The sequence below is a fragment of the Buteo buteo genome, chromosome 16 (genome assembly GCF_964188355.1).
Source record: "Buteo buteo chromosome 16, bButBut1.hap1.1, whole genome shotgun sequence".
NCBI lineage: Eukaryota > Metazoa > Chordata > Aves > Accipitriformes > Accipitridae > Buteo > Buteo buteo.
Window position 1 is genome coordinate 11,004,677 of NC_134186.1, and position 18,948 is coordinate 11,023,624.

At 48.5% G+C, this 18,948-nt stretch overlaps 1 protein-coding gene across 2 annotated transcripts in view; it reads right to left on the minus strand.

Annotated features, from left to right (window-relative positions):
* Positions 1 to 56: 56 nt before the first annotated feature.
* SLC25A22 (solute carrier family 25 member 22) overlaps positions 57 to 18,948 on the minus strand; it is a 55,302-nt gene continuing 36,410 nt past the window's right edge. For both annotated transcript variants that reach the window (XM_075047841.1, XM_075047842.1), the window contains exons 5-10: positions 18,712 to 18,802; positions 9,536 to 9,654; positions 7,688 to 7,859; positions 6,714 to 6,868; positions 4,962 to 5,037; positions 57 to 4,074 (exon numbers count right to left, since the gene is read on the minus strand). In XM_075047841.1, coding sequence (XP_074903942.1) covers positions 3,921 to 4,074; positions 4,962 to 5,037; positions 6,714 to 6,868; positions 7,688 to 7,859; positions 9,536 to 9,654; positions 18,712 to 18,802 — 767 coding nt within the window. In that variant the 3' untranslated portion in view covers positions 57 to 3,920. The remainder of the gene's footprint in view (positions 4,075 to 4,961; positions 5,038 to 6,713; positions 6,869 to 7,687; positions 7,860 to 9,535; positions 9,655 to 18,711; positions 18,803 to 18,948) is intronic.

Consider the following 18,948-nt stretch of genomic DNA (forward strand, 5'->3'; position numbering starts at 1 on the left):
ATTAGCAAATAACCATGATATTAGGCAGGTCACACCCAGCCCAAGCATGCGCTCATCCGCGTTGCTCTTCCTTGAGCCCCTTTAAGCTCTGTGGGGAGCAGTAAACCAAACCAAACCACTCCGAGATTTGCAGGAGTTTTACAAGTTTATTACCCAAGGACAAGAGTGGTGGCCGTCGGGGCTGAAGCACGGGATTTTGCCCTCTTCTCCCCTACATTTCTTACTTTTGAGGGAATTTCCCCTTCTCTCCAGGAACTTCTCCCTACTGCTTACTAGGAACTCCTGCATGGTTTTCCCGGACATTGCCCTTTGTTTTCTAAGAAATTTCCCCCTTCCTTCCTAAGAAATCACCCTATTGCTTTCGAGGAAATTTCTCTGTCCCTTTGCAGGCTATTTCCCTCCCATTGCTTCCTCCCTTGCTTCCTGGGAAATTTCCTTGTTACTTTCTAGAGTCCTCCATTGCTTTCTAGGAATCTTCTCTCTGCTTAGAGGACTTCTGTGGCTTTCCAGGAACCTTCCCCATGACTGTTGCTCCCTGGGAAGTACAAAACTATTTCCCCAAGAAATCCCATTCTCCCTGTCCAGGAAATTTCCCTTTTGATTTCCAACAATTCCTCCTTTGCTTTCTGAGCAGTTTCCCCTCTAAGAAATATCACTGTTACTTTCTTAAGAAGTGTCACTTTTGCTTTTCAGCAAAAAAGCTTTTTTTTAAAAAATTTCCTCAAATATCAGCTTTTTGCTGGTATTTGAGGACATTTCCTCTTTGCTTTCTAGGAACTTTCCTCCTTTGATTTCTAGGTTATCCTCCCTATGGCCTTCTAGGAAGTTCCCCCATTGCTTTCTACAGCTTTCCAGAATATTTCCCCCTAGTGCTCTCAAGGAAATTCCTACATTGTCTTGCATTTTCCACAATATTTTACTGTAGCTTTCTAGGATGGTTTCTCTTTGCTTTCCAGGAACTCCCCTACTGGTTTCCAGGAAATTTCCCTTTTGCTTTGTAAGAATTTTCCCCCAGGGCTTTAGGAAATTTCCTCTTTGCGTTCCAGGAAATTCCACCAGCCAAATCCGACCCACCTGCTGGAACCCGTGGCAGGGGCATACAGCACCTCCACCAAAATGTATTTAAGGGCAGTAAACACCACAAAACCCAAATAAACTGGAGCCACAAGAGCCATAGTCAGGGCAGGAGCAAGGGACAGGACTGACACGTGGGACAAGGTACGACAGAAAAGAGCCTGGGGTCAGCAGAGGACCCTATGCCTGAGGGACCAGGTAGGACACATGAGGAGTTGACCCCACACTGGCTGTTGTCGCATGCCCTGGGGACAAGTGACATCGCCAGGGAGGGAAGCAGAGGTGTGGGTCTCCGAGTGTATTTATTTACTTTTATTCCTCAATAGTGCAATCACTGCTTAGAGGTTTCTGTTAATCAGGGATTAAGTTGATGGGAATTCTCCCATTTTAAACTCTTCTTTTTTTGGCCAGTGGCACCCTGCCTGCCTGGGGGGCTCCTGCGGGGCCACAGTCACTATCTCCTGCCACCTCCCCAGGTCCTCCTGACTCAGGGACATGTCCAAGCAGCTAAAAATCAGCCCCATTCAGGTCACCAGCTCCAACGTGGTGGAAGAAGAGCTGGAGATTCCAGGAGGAAAAGTCAGTTTTACAACAAGGTTTTTTGAAGCATCCAAAATGACAAGGAGACCTTTCCCTGAACCTCAGCCCTTCACTGCACCAAATTTTCCTCCAAACACAACCCCACAATACAAACCTGCACCCCACGCACCCCCCTGCAGCCGCCAGTCCCCCAGCTTCAGGGGGCAACCCTTGCAGGCAGAAGGGCAAGCAGAAACCCCACTACTCTTATCAGCAAGGTTTCTTTTGGGGACCCTCCTTGTAAATCACAAAGCAGCAACGAACAGGGCACCTTACAAAAAAAAAAAAAAAGAAAAAATCTCTCTTTTAATCCACCCAAGGGAAATCCAGAGCAAGAGCAGCATCACAGCACTACACAAAGCACAGACATCTATCACCATCTTCACACAGATTCCTTCCCAGATACATGGATAAGTCATTAAGAAAAAAAAAGAAAATTATTCACATGTGCAAAGTGACACGTAACAACTCAGCCACAGAACAACTTTTTCGAAGTGAAAAAGGACGCATCAAGGAAGAAGACCCCCAACATACAGGTTTTGCAAAAAACTAACCCAAGAATGTTGAAACAGAGGTGGTTTTCTTTTAAACATTAAAAACAGGGATTTTTTTTTTTAATTAATTTAAATATACATTTGAAACACAAACACCAAGCAAGCGTGTGGAGAATAAAGCGAAAAGAAGAAGGAATGCAAAGTTAATACGACCAGTTTAATTTAAACACCAAAGTTGGGTGAATTGCACCAAATGGAATAAATAATGGAGAAGATCACGCTGGGTCAGTAGATCTCACACTTAAGATCATTTAAACTAAAATTAATTACCCAGCCCAAGAGAGTACTGAATGAGGAAGTCCTCTGACAAGTGACGTTAGTTGGGGCAGTGTCCCTTTGAGAGCGCAGGTTGTAGGTGTGGATTTGCCCTCTGCCACCCAACAACGATCACCACCCCAGAAGCAAGTGCGATGACGAGTTTTTGTGGTCCAGAAGACCTGACCCCATAATCATGTACACGCAAACGCCTCCTTGCTCGGGGTGTGGGAACCCGCTGCCTCTTCAACACCACCTGGCTCCAAACACACCCAAGTCAAACACCAAAACACAACCAGACCTTGTGTTTTCACCTTGCAAGGTGAGCACACAGGCGCGGCATTTCTAGCACGGCCCCCCAAGGTTGGGCACTGCAGAAGCGGAGCAGGCACCTCCTTTCGCGCACCTGGGGCCAGGCTAGAAAAATAAAATTAATCAGCTAATCTACACCTGCGGCCACTGCTTTATCACCCCAAGGGTGGGCAGGCTGAAGGAATGTAAGTGGTTTCTTGTTGTTTGGTTTTCCCTCCCCACAACCCCGCATTAAAAAAACAAACAAACAAACAAAAACCCTGAACAAAAATAACTTGATCCCAAGTTCCTCTCCCTCCCCTGCCTGTAGTCAAGCAGTGAAGCACCTTCAGACATTCATGTGATCCCACAGACATGTTCCCTACAGAGCAGACATCTCATCTCTGCACCTCACCCGGCTGTGCCTGTGACACCTAGTTAGGAGGGACATCCCTTTGCTTTAAAATAAAAACGATTACAAAATCAATAGTAGTGAACCCCTTTCCCTTCCTGTGACCTCCAAGAAGTCATCTAAGTCCAACTTGTTTTTGAGAAAGGGAGACGGACGGGGTGAAGGTTTCCAGGCCAAGAAACTTGCCAGATCCAGCATCCCGCCCGCCGTGCCTCCAGTGGCGATGAGATGAATCCTCTTTGTGTAGTGCCTGCTCTTGACCCAGGGCCAGCAGAGCCAAGGAGGGGCTGAGGGGACACAGCTGCCCCTCCAGCTCCTCCTCAGATAGCTGGCAACTCCAGGAAGAAAGAGGGGGACTGGGGTGGATGAGGCTTCAAGGTTATCTCCTTCCCATCCCTCTTCCTCCCCAAGGCTGGGAGGAGACTTCTGCGTCTGCAAGCCCAGTCTGTGCTTACCAGTGTCCTTAAGAATGACAATTTAAAAACCAAAAAAATCAGGAAAGAAAAAAAAAAAAGAAAAAAGATATGCATAATTGGGTATTGTCCGTGGAAGGAGCAGGAGGGGGCAGGTTCCAGACCGAGACAGAAAAGGGACTCTCCCCCTGCCTGTGTTTGCTCGTCTGGAAACCACATCCCCTCGGCATCCCTGCGCGAACTCTTTGTGCTGTTGCTCTGACATCAGTTGACATGGATGATGAACATGGAGATGAATTCAGCGCTGCAGAGGGCGGGAGGGCACACACAGGCGTGCCGGGGCTAGGCTCGGTGCTTGGGGAGCATGTCCAGCAGGAACTCCGCGATGCCGATGAAGTAGACAACTTGTGCGATGCCAAAGAGAGGAGCAATGACCAGGGCTCGGCAGTATGCCCCTTTCAGGAAGGCCATAGGCCCTTCCTTCTGCCAGATCTTCCTGGGGAGAAACAGCACAGACAGGTAAGTGTCCATTCCACCCCTCCACCTCGCCAGGAGAGCCTTCGGCCAGGCCCTGGCTTTCAGCCTCCCTCCAGAGACTAAACCCAGGCAAACGCTGTCACCTGGCACTGCCTCCATGGCAGATCGTCCACCATCCCCCATGTGCTCTGCGAATAGCCAGGCAGGAACATGCCCCATTCCTACGAATGGCCAGGAGCAGGAGCCTGGGTCTGGATGTCAAGCTAAGACAACTCCATGCTTGCATCAATAGGTCCCCCCCCGTTCAAAAGTTGGGGCCAGCTCCACCCTCAGTATGGGACACAGCCAGATGGCAAGCGACTCTGGCTACAACAGCAATACACAAGCAATACACAAGACTCTCTTCATGTTTTGAAGCAGCCAGACCACAGTTTAGCAAAGCGTCAGAGAAGAGTGCGACTGGGGACAGCCCACTCAGACAGTGTTCCTGCAGCCGCTGTTCAGAGTGGTCCCAGGAGGGATACGAGACTTAATCCTGTAGGATTTCCAGACACCAGGGCCTTGGGAGAGACAACCAGAGCATTGCCTCCCTTTGCAGAAATAAAATCTTAAGTGTTATGACTGTTGGGGTTTGGACAGAAGCATTTGAATATAAATGCTATATTTACCTTACTCAAAATAGGAAGAAGTTCCTTTTTATGTACCTATATATATGAACAGTATATAAATCTGGTCATATATCTATATATCTATCCGTTTAGATAGATAGACAAAAGCACAGGTTCAGCAGGAACCTGAAACAGAGAAGCTGCTGCTTGGGTCTAGAAGCTGCACTGACTGCCTGGCAGCGGGCAGCAGCAGATGCCGTACATCTGATGTGGTGGCCTGCTTCATGAGGAGTCTTACTTGGTGCAGTCCAGGATTCCTGAGTAGGTGTCCTCATTCACACCTCTCTGCAAGGACTGCAGCCGTGTTTTGATCACTGGAGAGAAAGAGAGAAAAGAGACAGTGGTGAGCATTAGGAATGCAGCATGCTCTTCAGCAGGCAAGAGCCACCCTGAGAGTAATATCTTTGAAACACAGTCAAAATGAGATCACCAAGAGCACAGACCATTTTCATATATTTATCAGCAAGACTGTATGAGGTTCAACAAGGCCAAGTGCTGGGTCGTGCACTTCGGTCACAATGACCCCATGCAGCGCTACAGGCTTGGGGAAGAGTGGCTGGAAAGCTGACCAGCAGAGAAAGACCTGGGGGTGCTGATTGACAGCCAGCTGAATATGAGCCGGCAGTGTGCCCAGGTGGCCAAGGCGGCCAACGGCATCCTGGCCTGTATCAGAAATAGTGTGGCCAGCAGGAGCAGTGAAGGGATCATCCTCCTGTACTCGGCACTGGTGAGGCCGCACCTCGAGTACTGTGTTCGGTTTTGGGCCCCTCGCTACAGGAAAGACACTACAGAAAGAGGTGCTGGAGCGTGTCCAGAGGAGGGCAACAAAGCTGGTGAGGGGCCTGGAGCACAAGTCTTATGAGGAGCGGCTGAGGGAACTGGGGTTGTTTAGCCTGGAGAAAAGGAGGCTGAGGGGAGACTTTATCGCTCTCTTCAACTACCTGAAAGGGGGGTTGTAGCGAGGTGGGTGCTGGTCTCTTCTGTCAGGTGGCTGGAGAGAGGATGAGAGGAAATGGCCTCAAGTTGCAGCAGGGGAGGTTTAGGTTGGATATTAGGAAAAATTTTTTTACTGAAAGGGTTGTCAGACATTGGAACAGGCTGCCCAGGGAAGTGATTGAGTCACCATCCCTAGAGGTATTCAAAAAGCACGTAGAGAAGGCACTTCAGAACATGGTTTAGTGGGCAGGGTTGACGGTTGGACTCGATCTTAAAGGTCTTTTCCAACCTAAACAATTCTATGATTCTATGAAAACAGGGAAAAACAAACCCATTCCTTTACAAATGGATAAAAGAAAAAACACAGCCACCCAAATGGCAATCCCCTCCCCTCACTGTGACCAAGGTTTCCAAGGCTGACTTAAGCTTTAAACGCCTCCAAATTCAGATATCTTTCTGCAAAGTGGGAACTGATTTTCAAATACTCAGCTCCTTCTGGAAGAAGTATCTAAAACATACGAAGCTGCTCTTACACTTCTTCACAACTTGGAGAGTCTGCAATGTTGGAGAGGGAGGAGTTGCTTTCTGGTGTTTTTTACAGCAGAGAAACTGAGGTGGTATTTAAGGCAGATGCTGTGGAGCAGGAGAAAAGGCCCCACACAGATCCAATGCTTCCCCTGGTTGTCCATGACCATATGCACGTAAATGGCCTGCACACTATCACTCCACACAGAAACGTGCCTTTTCAGGAGCATGTTCGCAGCCATTCCTGCGAAGAATGACTGAAATGAATGACACCCTCTTCCTGACCTACCTAGCAGGTACTGCAAAACTTTCTGTAAGCTGTGGCCAAAGGTAGAGCTCAGCTGAAGCAAACATCATCTGAGCTGAGGCAGCTCAGACAGCAGAGCTCCCCTCCTACAGTACACCTCCCTGCACGCTCATGCTGCGAAGAGGCTGGCACAGTCACCCTCCTCCTCACCCAGCTCACTCGTGGGCCTCTGACTCCTGTCACTTGGCACCAGGCCACCAGCACAGGCTACTCAGGACTCACCATCGCAAGGATTGACAGCCACCGCAGCTGTACTGCCAGCCACACATCCGGAGAGGAATGATACGTAGAACGGAGCCTTGACATTGGGGTCTTTCTGGCCCAGCTTGTTCAGGTTTGCAAACAGTGGGAAGTACACAATGGAGAACGGGACATCCCTGCGGTGGGGAGGGAGAAAGGGGAAGAAAGAAGAACAAGGATGAGCAAAGTCAGAGCAGGACACCAATAAACTAAGCATCAAACTAAGAAGGGCTGCGAGCATCACGTTGGCAGCACAGCCACAAGCGCAACACAGATATCCCAGCTCTGTGATCTGCAATGCAGACAGGAGCCAAAACTCAGCAGGGACAAAACTGACTGCACAAAGGACAACAGGCCCACAGGAGGCATGCAGCCCTGCAGAGTCAATGGCCTCCCCTTGATTTTCCAACACTCAAACCAAAGACCCCAGCACATGCAGAGGTCAATCATTTTGTCCACTTTTGCTAATTACAAGAGGTTCACACCCTGCCCCTCATCCCACTGGGCGTTGCTTTAGCTCTGCCTTTGCTAAAGCTAGAGGAGAGTCACTCTGGGAAAGCCCAGGTGAAGAGTGTCAGGGTGGGCACTGCTCCTTGCATCCAACACGCTCCATGGGCCAGAACCTGTTTCACACTCTGGAGACTCAGGCTGATGGTTTTGATTTGCTAGCTCACAAGGACTTCTCTACAGTGTTAAAATATGGACCATGGGGGAGACAAAAACCTTCCACAGAAAGCAGCAGAATTAAATCTTCCAGGAACAAAAAGGCAGCCTCCTTCGCTGCCCTGACCTTCCTTTCTTTAATGCACAAAACCTGTGCATGAAAACCAAACCAAATCAAACCCACACCGCCTGAAGCCAACACCTCCTTTGCAGGCTTGTTCCCTGGATGGCTGGTGCTTTAGGTTCAAGACTGGGAACACCAGTGCCCTGCGCTCGAGCCCACGCCATCCTACCTTAGCAGTGTGGCTCCCAGGCCCTTGTAGAGTCCCGCAATGCCTTTGCTCCGCAGCAGTTCCCTTGTTATCTGTGTTGCTGTGGTGCGCCTTTCCACCGCTGGCTCGGCTGACCCCACCGCAGAGGAAGAGGACAGCTGGGCCTGCGCCGCCATCAGCTTCTTCTGTGCCGCTGGGGAGAAGCAGAGAGAGCACTGGTCTGCAAGATGCTCAACAGCAGTCTCTTTCTGCCCGGTGCCATGGGACAAGGAGGAAGAGCCAGACCTCCAGGTGCACCAAAACATGCAGACTAAGGCCAGCCAGGTGCCCTGCAAGTTTTTGCTCCCAGTCTGCCCATCTCCTTCAGCCTGAGACAACCCAGCTTGTATGGAGCTGGCTGCTGCCATACCACAACGCTGTCTGCTGCACTCTCCTACTGACTGGTTTTACCTAAGCAGGAGCAGCCTGTCATGCACAACCTCTGTGGTGCAGAGAAAAGGAGCTGCTGTGAGCAGGCAGATGACAGTAGCTGCTTCCAGCTACATCCCTGAGCCCCAGCTAGGACAAACTAAAGATATTCACAAATGAGAGAGGTTCAACAGTTCTGTTCTTTGCTTCCTTCCCTTGAAAGCAATCACTAACCTGGGGAGTTCCTCAGTCACATTTATAAAAGCAACCTGGTTTCTCCCATCCTTTTCAAACTCATGCATTTCTGCTCTTTGGCCACAAGATGGAGAGCACATCAACCTGTTGGCAATCCTTAGGCTGCCACGGGCACACCACAGGTCTCTTGCCACACAGAGAACAGGCTGTTCACAGCAGCAAAAACCTCTTCTGAACCCTCAAATCATGGCTTAATTCCTTCAAACATTTTAAAATAATACGCACAAAGAGGATAAGGTCTGCATTAAAAACGGCAAAGAGAGGAAGGAAAAAGTAAATCTGTGATTTTTCAGGAATGTCACATCAAAGGAGAGATTAAAGGATAAATTGGCCCATTTTCCAGGAAGGACCACAAACATGGTATCTAATGGTGTCATGCAGGGCTCCTGAGGAACGAGGCCATACCCTGGGCTAACCTCTGGAACAGATTAAGGCGATAGCACACAGCTCTTCTCCCCCAGAGTCTCCATGCCAGACTCTGGTCCCCATTCTCACCAGAAATGCCCCACAGTGTTTCAGCCAAAAGGCTCACACTCCCTCCTGCCTCTATGTGCCAGCTCCTGGCCACAGCCCCAAAAGCCTGACGCCAAACCTCTTCCAAATCCAGTGTGCCAGGAGAAATTTTATTTACTGTTTCAGCCAAGACAACTGCTGCTTTTGTCAGGAAGAAAAAAAGAGAGAGTAAGAGGGGAGACAAGTCATTTGGAAAGCACACATCCCCTTGGGAAGCTGTTGGGGAGGTGTTCCAGGGGGGTAGAAGAGAGAGAATAATCAGAAAACAGAGAGATAGAGGAAGGACGACAGGAAAAGCACTGGAGGATGCTAATCCCTTCCTGGGTACCTAGTAACTAACAAGTTTTAATCGTTCACAAGCTGACCACCCTGTTATCTCTCCTGTCTCTCTCCATCCACCAGCAGCATTTGCTGTTTCACTTGCTAAGCCTATTGCTTCAAGCAAAAAAAAAAAATCATCACCTTTTGTAACTGCAAGGGCCTCTGCAAAGCCAGGTGAGCAAAGGGTGGGGGTAAGTGACCTGGGAAGAGGAGGAGAAACTTCTGCTACAGCCTGAGATACCTCTGACTTGAGAGAGCAGGGGGAAGGAAAAGAGTTTTCTCTGCTCATTCCTTCCCACTCTGCCTTGACAGCCCAGTCCCAGCTCTTTCCCCACTGCCTGCTCAGTGCACAGGGAAGAGAAGCCCACATACCAATTCGCCCTGCATCCTGCAGCTGGATTTTAAGCATCTCCATGGGAGTGGTGACAATCACCTGGCAGGTACCTGCGCCGCAGCCTGCCAGCATCTCCCGCAGCAGTGTCAGCTTTTTCCTGCCCAAAGAAAAGAGAGAAAGAGTCAGTTGGAGGATGTGGCCTGGAGTAACACTGGGGCAGCTGGGTGCAGGGGCTCAGGGCACACCTCTGACCCTGGGGGTTACAGGAGAGGCAGCCCCCAGGGACAGGGGAACCTGCTTGGCTTGACAGTTCAGCATAGCCCAGGCTCGGCATTTCTGCTGGCATCACCTGATCTGGAGGAAAAGACCCATTTTGGGCCCAGAAACAGAATATTCAGAAAATGCCACAAGGCCGGCCAGAACAGACCCAGATGGGAGCACATGACCCTCTCCATCCCCAGACAGAGAGCTGCAGCTCTCTTCCAGCCCGGTGTTGCCCCTGGTCGGGGCACAGCTTTCAGAAAGGGTATCGCTTCAGAGGGCAGCAGAGGACCTGAGCATTAAGGGGGATAAGCAGCTTTCCATCTGCCAGCCTAGTCCTTTAAACACTGTCAACATCCCCACAAACAAACAAACAGAGACCACAGGGCAAGGAGCAAGGGGGGGAAAATATTCGAGTTGCTGCTGTGGAGTTCTCCCACAAAAGCAAAATAAACAAACAGTGAACATGAGAGTCAGGGAGGCAGCCCCCCTGCTCCCCCTGGTTAGGAGCTTCTTCACCTCACCAGCCTTTCCAAACCTGAAAAAGTAGCCTTTGCACTAAACTGGTCCTGCCTGAGGGACAAGGGATGGGATGGACCCACAGCACTGCAGCTTTGTGCATCTTCTGCATGGGAGAACAGGGATTATCAGTGATATGTTCTTGACTAACAAAATGCAGCATTTCACAGCTCCCTCCATCACAAAGCCATGAAACAGCTTAGCTAAGACGAAAATCACGTACTCAGGATGCAAATGCTCAGAAAGCCTCAGTTTTCAGAAACTGATGAGTTTTTGCCTGTAAAAATCTCACCCCTTGGCACCAGAAAACACTGACTGGATTAAAAAAAAAAAAGTGCCTCTGATCTGCTCTTATCTAAATGGGGGGGGGGGGGGGGGGGAGAAAGGCAACTATAAATCACACAGCCAGAGGGAAACAGCCTCCTCTTTTTTCTGTTTTAAATGCAAGTACTATTTTTACTCCCCCCAGCCCCACTCCTGCAGCAATACCTCATCTTAACCTACTCGAGGCGAGTCCCCACACTATGGCAAAAGCAGTCCCACAATGATACACCCTATTCCCTTGCGAAAACAAGCCACGCTCCCTTACTGGGGGTTTCATACGCAAGCACATACAGCACAGCTGTGGCACTGCAGGCCAGCAAAGAAGTTTCAATGCCAACCCTAAAGGAAAGGGAGGGGAGATGCGCTGTAATCCTGCTGGCCCACCATGTCAGCTGGGCTGTTTTCTCCACCCCTCATCTTCTCCAGGGAGGATATCAGAGCAGGGGATTAGAGGCACAGAGCCACAACGGAGATTACCAGCAACTAAATATAGAGCTCTCCTGTGAGGCTGAAGGGAGGAACATTTCACGGTCTCCCCTTTCCCAATTCCCCCACAGATGAGAAGCTGCGAAGAACAGTCCCTCCCATGGAGTTACCCACACAGGCGCTTAAGTGTGTGCAGCAAGCTTTCCAGGAGGTACGCAGGTATCAGGGTATGCAAATCCAGAGGTCCCCCCCGGCAGTGGCACCTGGAGGCGGCCAACTTGTGCCTCTTGGGCGGCCTGAAGCGTTGGACACCAGTCTCTGTGCAGCTCGATACAGCCAGCAGCAAGGCTGTACAATCCCTAGTCCAGCTGCAGGAGGAAGCAAACCACCCAAAGGAGCTGGCTGCCAGTCCCTCTCTATGGCACAGCAGAGCATCTCACACTCTAGCAAGAGCCCTGGAGCATCCCTGGAGTACTTGTCTCCTGGCTTTCATCCAGGGCAACTGCTTTGATACCCAGTTCAAAAGATCAGGAAGATTTGCCCTACATGTTCATTTGTGGACCATTATCCCAGGCAACAAAAGCCGGCCTGGCTTGACTGAACTCCATGGAGCTATGCCAGTGTGACCCAGTGAAGGATTTATGTGCATGGGTGTATTGTAGAGATGTCAAACAGGTACATCAAAAGCATCTAGAACAAGGGCTTTCAGCTTTTGGTTTGCATATCCTGGGAACTAGGGGCAGTCCAAGAAAAAAATAGCTTAAGATAAGCAAATCTTTTGTCAGGAGGTTTAAAATTTGCCATACAAGGGTGAAACTCCCTTTGCAAAACCTCACCAGTCTGCACGTAAAAGGAGTTTGAAAACGGTTCATCTCTAGACGACAAAGGAGTTTAAATATTCAAGGCACCACAGGCATTATCCTCAGTGGTTTAAAAATTGGCACACCTCGAATAACTTCAAAAGCTGCAACACCAGCAAGGATCTGGTCCTACAAACGCAGAAACCATCTTTTATCACAGCAAGAGGGTGTTAAATATAACATATACACAATAGCCCCAAATTCTGCACTGGCAGAAATCAGTCATTCCACTTTAACTGACATGCAATTAATTAGTGACAAATCAACAGTGTCAAATGGGAAGGGGAGAAGACTCATGCTCCATCTAAATTAGAGTTTCAAACTAGAACTGAAAAATAAGAAAGTAAAAAAGCAGGAATGAGAAGTTTATGGAGGGCTTTTCAAGGGCAACACACCAGCCTAAAGTTAGGATCTCTGAAAGCATTGGTATATCGATGTCACATGGAAGCAGAGTAAGATTTTTTTCAAGGTTCTGAAAAATCTTGACCATGTAGGAGTTGACTGTGCTTAGGCAGGGACCAAAATCAGCCATTCTGGCATAAGGATGACCAGATTTCCAAAGACAAGGAATCTTTGATCTAAGGAAGCATCCATACAAAGCTATATGTTTCTGTTTGCTACCCAAGAGGCTACTGTCCCCAGCTTGGACATCACCTTCCTCACTCATAAAAAAATCCCTGCCTCTGTTCTGACAACCCAACGGATTGTCAAAAGCTCCCTCAGAGTTTCAAACCAGAGAAAGTCAGCTGCTTTCAAACAATTTAAATAGTGGGTCTTTGATATGGATTAGAGGACCAACACACAGGAGCTGTCCTTCAAAGGGAGGGCAACCTGTCTGCCACGGCCACGCAGGGACATGCACACAAACCGCCAGTCAGTCCCTTTAACCCCCAACCCCTGATCTTCCAAGAGGGAACAACAAGCTATTGCAACCACACTTCAGAAAAGCTGGAGCTATGATGCTGGGAAATGTAAAAGCAAGAAAGTTCATATCACAAGCTCCCTCTCACTTCTGGTACCAGCTCAGAAATGCCTCAGACAAGCAAAGCAAAGCAGGTGGACAGATCCATCTCAAAGGAACGCCACCAGATTAAATGTTGCTCTGGCAGACGTTACTCTGTAGGTTGTATGGTACAACCTACCTCTGGCTGCAGGAGCTCTGTGTTGCGTGTTTGGACTAAGTCAAGAGGAAGGTGACTCTGCCTGCACCCATTATATCAGGTTTGCCCTGGCGGGAGATCCCAAGTGTTCTGTTCCAATACGAACGTCTGTGGAAGTGAACAATGAACAGGGCGACGTGTCTAGGCACGTTGAACACATACACAACCCATGTTTTGTCCCAAGACACGTGCCTGGAATGGAGACAAAGGCAATACTCCTCTCATGGGTGTATTCTGTGATTAAACAGCCCATCTCTAGCTCCCTCTAGATTAACAGTTGAAAGTGCATTTACTTGCTGGCTGACCTTTGATGTCTACAACCTCAACCCACTGTAATTCCCTGAGCCTCTGTGTGCTACATAATAGCTATCCCTGAATAGGCACAGTGAGATTATCAGCTCTTAACTGGCTCTTTCTCTAGGGGAAGGGCTGGATTCCCCCACCTACAAGTCCCAGTGGGTTGGATGAGGCTTATCTGCATTAAAGAAGTGTTTAGACATCCAGTGGGTAACTACAGGAGAGGCTGCCTTGGTCCACAAGGGTTCCAGCCCAGAGAAAGACCAAAGCATGGTGTGTACAAGGTGACACAGCAGCTCAGCACCAGGACTAGCAGCATCCCTCCTTCCTAAATCAAAAGCGTCACTTTACAGCCTATCTATGAGCATTTTGCAGCTCAAGGATCAACCAGGCTGTGCAATGGCTACTTAACCAGATGCCACAGAAAAGATGGTCCTAGTATTTTAGGACAGCCTGAAAGAGAAGCAGATGAAGGAAGGAGCCCTGGGGAGACATATCAGCTGGGAAGGCAATGGAGAACAACTCCAGTCTCCCCACCTGCATGGGAGAGAAGGAAAAGTGCCTTGCTTGTCTCAGGATTACAGTTGGCTATTTCTTTTCTCTGAGCAAAGCTACAAGGCAGGGGAAAGCAGAAAGGAAGAAAACTTGCTGGCATCAGCAAAGACACAATTAACACAGTAGTGCTGGTCTTCCTAGGATTCCAAGCTGCTAAGTCAGCAGATTGCCAGCCTCTGCTCCAGAACAGCAAACAAAACAAAGGTCAAGATTAAAGAGGACAGAAGACGTAAGGGAATAACACACCTTGGAGAAGAGCAGCAGGAAACTCATCTAGGGACACTGGCAAGTTTTTATGAGCAAGAAATCACTTTTATAAGAAGCCATGAGACACTTTTTACCACAGCCAGGCAGACTATTTAACTAAGAACTGAAAAATGAACAACAAAACCTGGCAAACACATGCCAAACACAACAGCTGTCTGGCACTCAACACTCTGGAGATAAACATGAAACCTTGGACACTTTAAAGGCACTGTTTTTTAATGAAGTGTTTAACACCCAAATTCACAGAGGACATAAAAAGCAGGCAATACTTACATCTATCAAAGAGGCCTCACTCACTGAGCACCCAAAAATCAACAATGTACTTTAAATGCATGCTGGTGTACTATCAAGTTAAATTGCTTTCTTAGCTTCATACCCAAGTGCTTCACTTAGCCCTAGTGACTCCTCCCTCACATCCTCTGCTCTGGACAATGAAGCTATTTTAACGGCAGCTGTGAGATTATGGGTCTCTCAACACATCCAGCTTCAGAAATCTCTGTTTCCAGCAGCCTGAAGGTTGGAAGTTTCCCTTCTCTCTTGTGTCCTGCCTTCCCCAGCCATGTGGTCCAGCCAGCACAGAGTGCCACAGGAACAAGGATCTGCCTGAAGACTCTTCCGTGGGTCACCTCTTCTACTTCCCCTGGGAAGTGCAGAGGCCCTCAGGCCAAAATCATCACAGGACAATGTTTGACCCTTATTGCCTTTCTCAATCAAGGTCATGGGGTGCCCTTGAGGTTTTCCAGTATCTTGGTTTTCTTCCTTTCCTCCACGGCATAGCAAGGGGATTTCCAGCACTCACACAACTCACACAGGCCTCCCTTATTCCTAAATGACCAGGACAGCCTGGGAGGACCACCACAGTTTTGTTCCCTTGTGAAACAAGAAGCTGTAGCAGTAGGCTGTCATAACGGTCTCAACAGCAAAATAGAAACAGGCAAAGAAGCAAAAATCAAGTCCTGCTGTCCTGTGAGCACACATCCTTCCTGCACCAAAAGGAGGGGAAAAGCGTTGTATGCCCTGCTGAGCTAGCCCCAGGGTGGAGAGGGCCGCAGGAAAAGACATCTCCAGCCTCAGGGAGATGGGTGCACCAACAAGGGCACAAGGTCCCACATGAGGTCTTGCTGCCCCAATACTCCACCTCCAGCAGCATCCAAGAGTATGGCCAGGGAAAAGGGAGTCTAGCACAAACCTGCAGTGATACATCCTCGAAATACTCTTCCAGCAATTTGCAGCCAGGAGCTTCCTACGCCACAGGTGGTGTTTTCAGTCTGGCCTTTCAAAAACAAGCTTTATGCCACCTTTTTTCCTAGCAGTTTAAAAGCAAGTTCATTTCAACAGTAAGTTTTTTCAAAGGATTAAAAAAATATATATATTAATGCACACTAAAAGTTGTTGTGTAACTTGAAGCTATTTTGGGTCATGCTGGGTTTGCCACACTCTCTCTGGTCCACACACACTTCTTCCACTTGCACATGGAGGACACACTTAACATATTTTAATCAGCAAATACTGACAGAACATGCACATTTTATCAGACAAGGATCTCCAATTCATGCAACACATTCCAAGCAAGACAAGTGCTAGAAGTTTAGCAACAAGACTTTTGCAGCTCTGAGTCAGAAAAGCACGAGAGCATCCTTTGGGATGCTGGCCTAAGAGCACAGCATACTATGAATGTATAGCAGACAGTCTGGCTTGTGCAAAAAGGATGTTGGTGGAGCTGAACCAAGATCTTGGTGGCTCACCATGAAAAAACAGGCCCCAGCCTTAGACTGAGTCTAACTCCCTCAGCTGTGCTTTAGACCATATAGCACCCTGACTGTTGCAATTACATATCTAGAAATGAAATCGCATCGATATGCCAGGAAGTCTGAATTTTCACCTTTCTAATCCCGGGCTATTTTGTTGTTCATAGCTAGGCTTTGACTGGAGTTGTGAATAGGTGGCCCAGCCTTGCTATGTGCTAGTAGGTATGTACCCTGTTTTGCCCTGGGTAGGAGAGGTATTTGGATTCCAGCACTGCTAATCCTGCCCTGTCTTACAAAGACAGCTGGGGAGGAGGGGACAGAAGCATCTTAAGGGAGAAACCTGCAGACTGCCAACAGCTCAGCAAGAGGGAGCAAGAGCAAGGCAAACCCTTGGGGGACACACAGCTTCATGATTCACTGAAATGGCTCCTTGCCATCACTCCCATTTGCCACGCGTGCTACATGTGGGAAAAGATACTGTGACCTGCCAAAGGCAAGGTAACATGCAACCACTGCAGCACAGCCAGGCACAACGCCTCTGGCAGATTACATACTCCACCCCCAGGCCTGGGATTTCCCTAGCATGGAGGACAAGGATCCCATGATAAGCAGCTGCCCTGCAGTTTCTAAGGGTGCTCATCCTCACTGGTAATGTCATAGCCTTTTCCATCACCCCCTGCTCCCCAAGCAAGGTCACAGCATGCACCAGACCTTCCAGCTAGATCCCAGGTTCATAGTCTACCACCCACAGCCAGCCTGCAAGGCCTTTTCTTTCCCATCACATCTTGGAGTGACGTTTCTAGTTAGAAACACCTTAAACCATCTATCGTAGCAGTATCAAGGCTCCGCCTCTCTGTCCAGCTCATGCTGGCTATCGTCACGAGCAGAGCTGACCAGATTTCATTCATCCAAGCCATGGTGGTCAAATGAGATGAGTGGCGCCGACTCCATGTGCTGCCTAGCTCTTCTCACCTAACTGTGGCCCAAGCTTTCTTTTCTCTAAAGGAGTTAAGAACGTTGCATGTCGAGACACAAAGGCTCCCCACTACCTGAGTGGCATCATGCTTCTCCTCCAGGTCACTGTAGTGCCAGTCCCATCACCACATATGTTTTAGGATAACATGGTGTCTTACTCCTGGCAAAACTCTCTAGCTCCTTTATTCTGAATCAAGCACAGCACATCATCTACATCATGTGTGGATCAGCCAGGAACCCAGAAGTCAAACTAGAAGAGGTCTGGGTAAAAACCTCAGCTGCTTGTGAAAATGGCTGCATCCCACTTACCCAAACACCTGCTCAAAGCCTGCCTCAGCACTGAGAGGCAGACACACATATTTTTCCCATGAGGAAGTCTTTACCTCTCATGGTGCAGGACAGACATGTCATGTTTTAATGGCTGAAACATCACAGCAGTGATTGCTCTCACAGAACACCAAATATGTTGCAATGCTGGTCTGACTTCTTCCATGGGCCACTCTCTCACTGGTGGTACAAGGTATGGCAGCTTGGCACCCTTTTGTCTTCCCTGTACAACCTGCTAAGACCTCGCTTTGTAGGTGCTGGCAAAGAGCTAGCTGTGCTCCTGTCTACTGCAGTACGCCAGGGCCCACCGTGTCATCTGCTGCAGGGATCAGACCCACTGCTTGGTAGAAGTGAGGAGCAATGAGGACATCATTACCTCCCACTGTCTGAGCAGAGCACAGAAGAGACATTATTTGAAGAGACAGAAAATCACAAACAGCTGCTAGCCGATGAGTCACACAGACATATGTTAGCTGCTACTTCAAAAGAAGGCTCCAGAACAAAAAAATTAGGTACATGAAAACACGAGATCCTCAACCTGTGTCAGTCCACAATCTCCATGGAAGTTGTTGAGCCACTGATCTGCAGCGGCCAAGACTGACGTGGTACTTTATAGGAAGTCATTAAACCAAGTAATTGTGGCAGAGCTTTGCATTTTCAGTGAGGCTCCACCCCATCAGTGCTGACGGGAATAATCAGGATCATATCCCAAGCAGGGTGTTTTCTAACTACTGTCACTGAGGACTGAAGACAGTGCCCTTCACTGGCTGTCTCTGGAGAAAGGTCTCAGTCTGAAGGGAGACACAAGTGTTCTCCAAATTGCAAGGGAAATATCTTGGTGAAAACAGCATTAAATATTCAGGGTCCAGCCTGTCTCAACTGCTTAGCTAGCATCTTTTACTCACATTTAATTCACATGAACCAATCCCCACTTGCAAGCTGAACAGGTAATTTTATTCCTTCAGCATTTATTTGGAGGTCAGCTGCTGGGCAACACTGCAAGTGTCCTTTATCAATTCAGATTCACCACCTCTCTAAAACTATTTTCAAGCTACACAAAGACAAGAGGGATGCTAAGGTTGGGGTCTACAGAACTTGACTTGCCATCTGTTCAAGCCAGAAAGAGCATAACAGCATCCAATAGGATGCTGAGGACAAGGGTCCTCCCAGCAGCTGTTTGAGCAGTGATCAGTGCCGCTGGGTTCCTCTCAAATATTCTGCCTATGAATTCTGGATCTGCTAACCTTGGATTAGATCTGGGACTATTTTTAGAAGCTTGAACAAAAAGCAGTCATCCAGTGGAGTGCTTTTCACTTCCCATTTTAGACATTACATCCTTAGCCCAAATGTAATCACCCGCTGAGCTGTTCAAGGTCAACTCCTATTTCAGTCATCACATCACCCCATTCCACCTTTGTTCTGATGTCTTGCCAGTCTTGTCCCAAGAGCTGGTGTTGTGTAAGTTGAATGCAAAATGTCTGCACCTCTTACTCACCCGTCTTTGGAGAGGTGATGCCGGAAGAAGTCATTGGCTGCCAATTTTATAGCCTTTTCTGGGGTCACTAGAGTCAGGTTCACTGCAGCCCCTGAGCAAGGAAAAGAGGAAAAGGCCATTGGAGAATGAGAATAAAGGAACCGTTAACTGGATCTTTCAGGAATGCATTGTAACTCCTGCTCAAAACCAAGGACTGATGAAGGAGAGCTCTCAATGCATCAAAAGGGCTTAGAAACG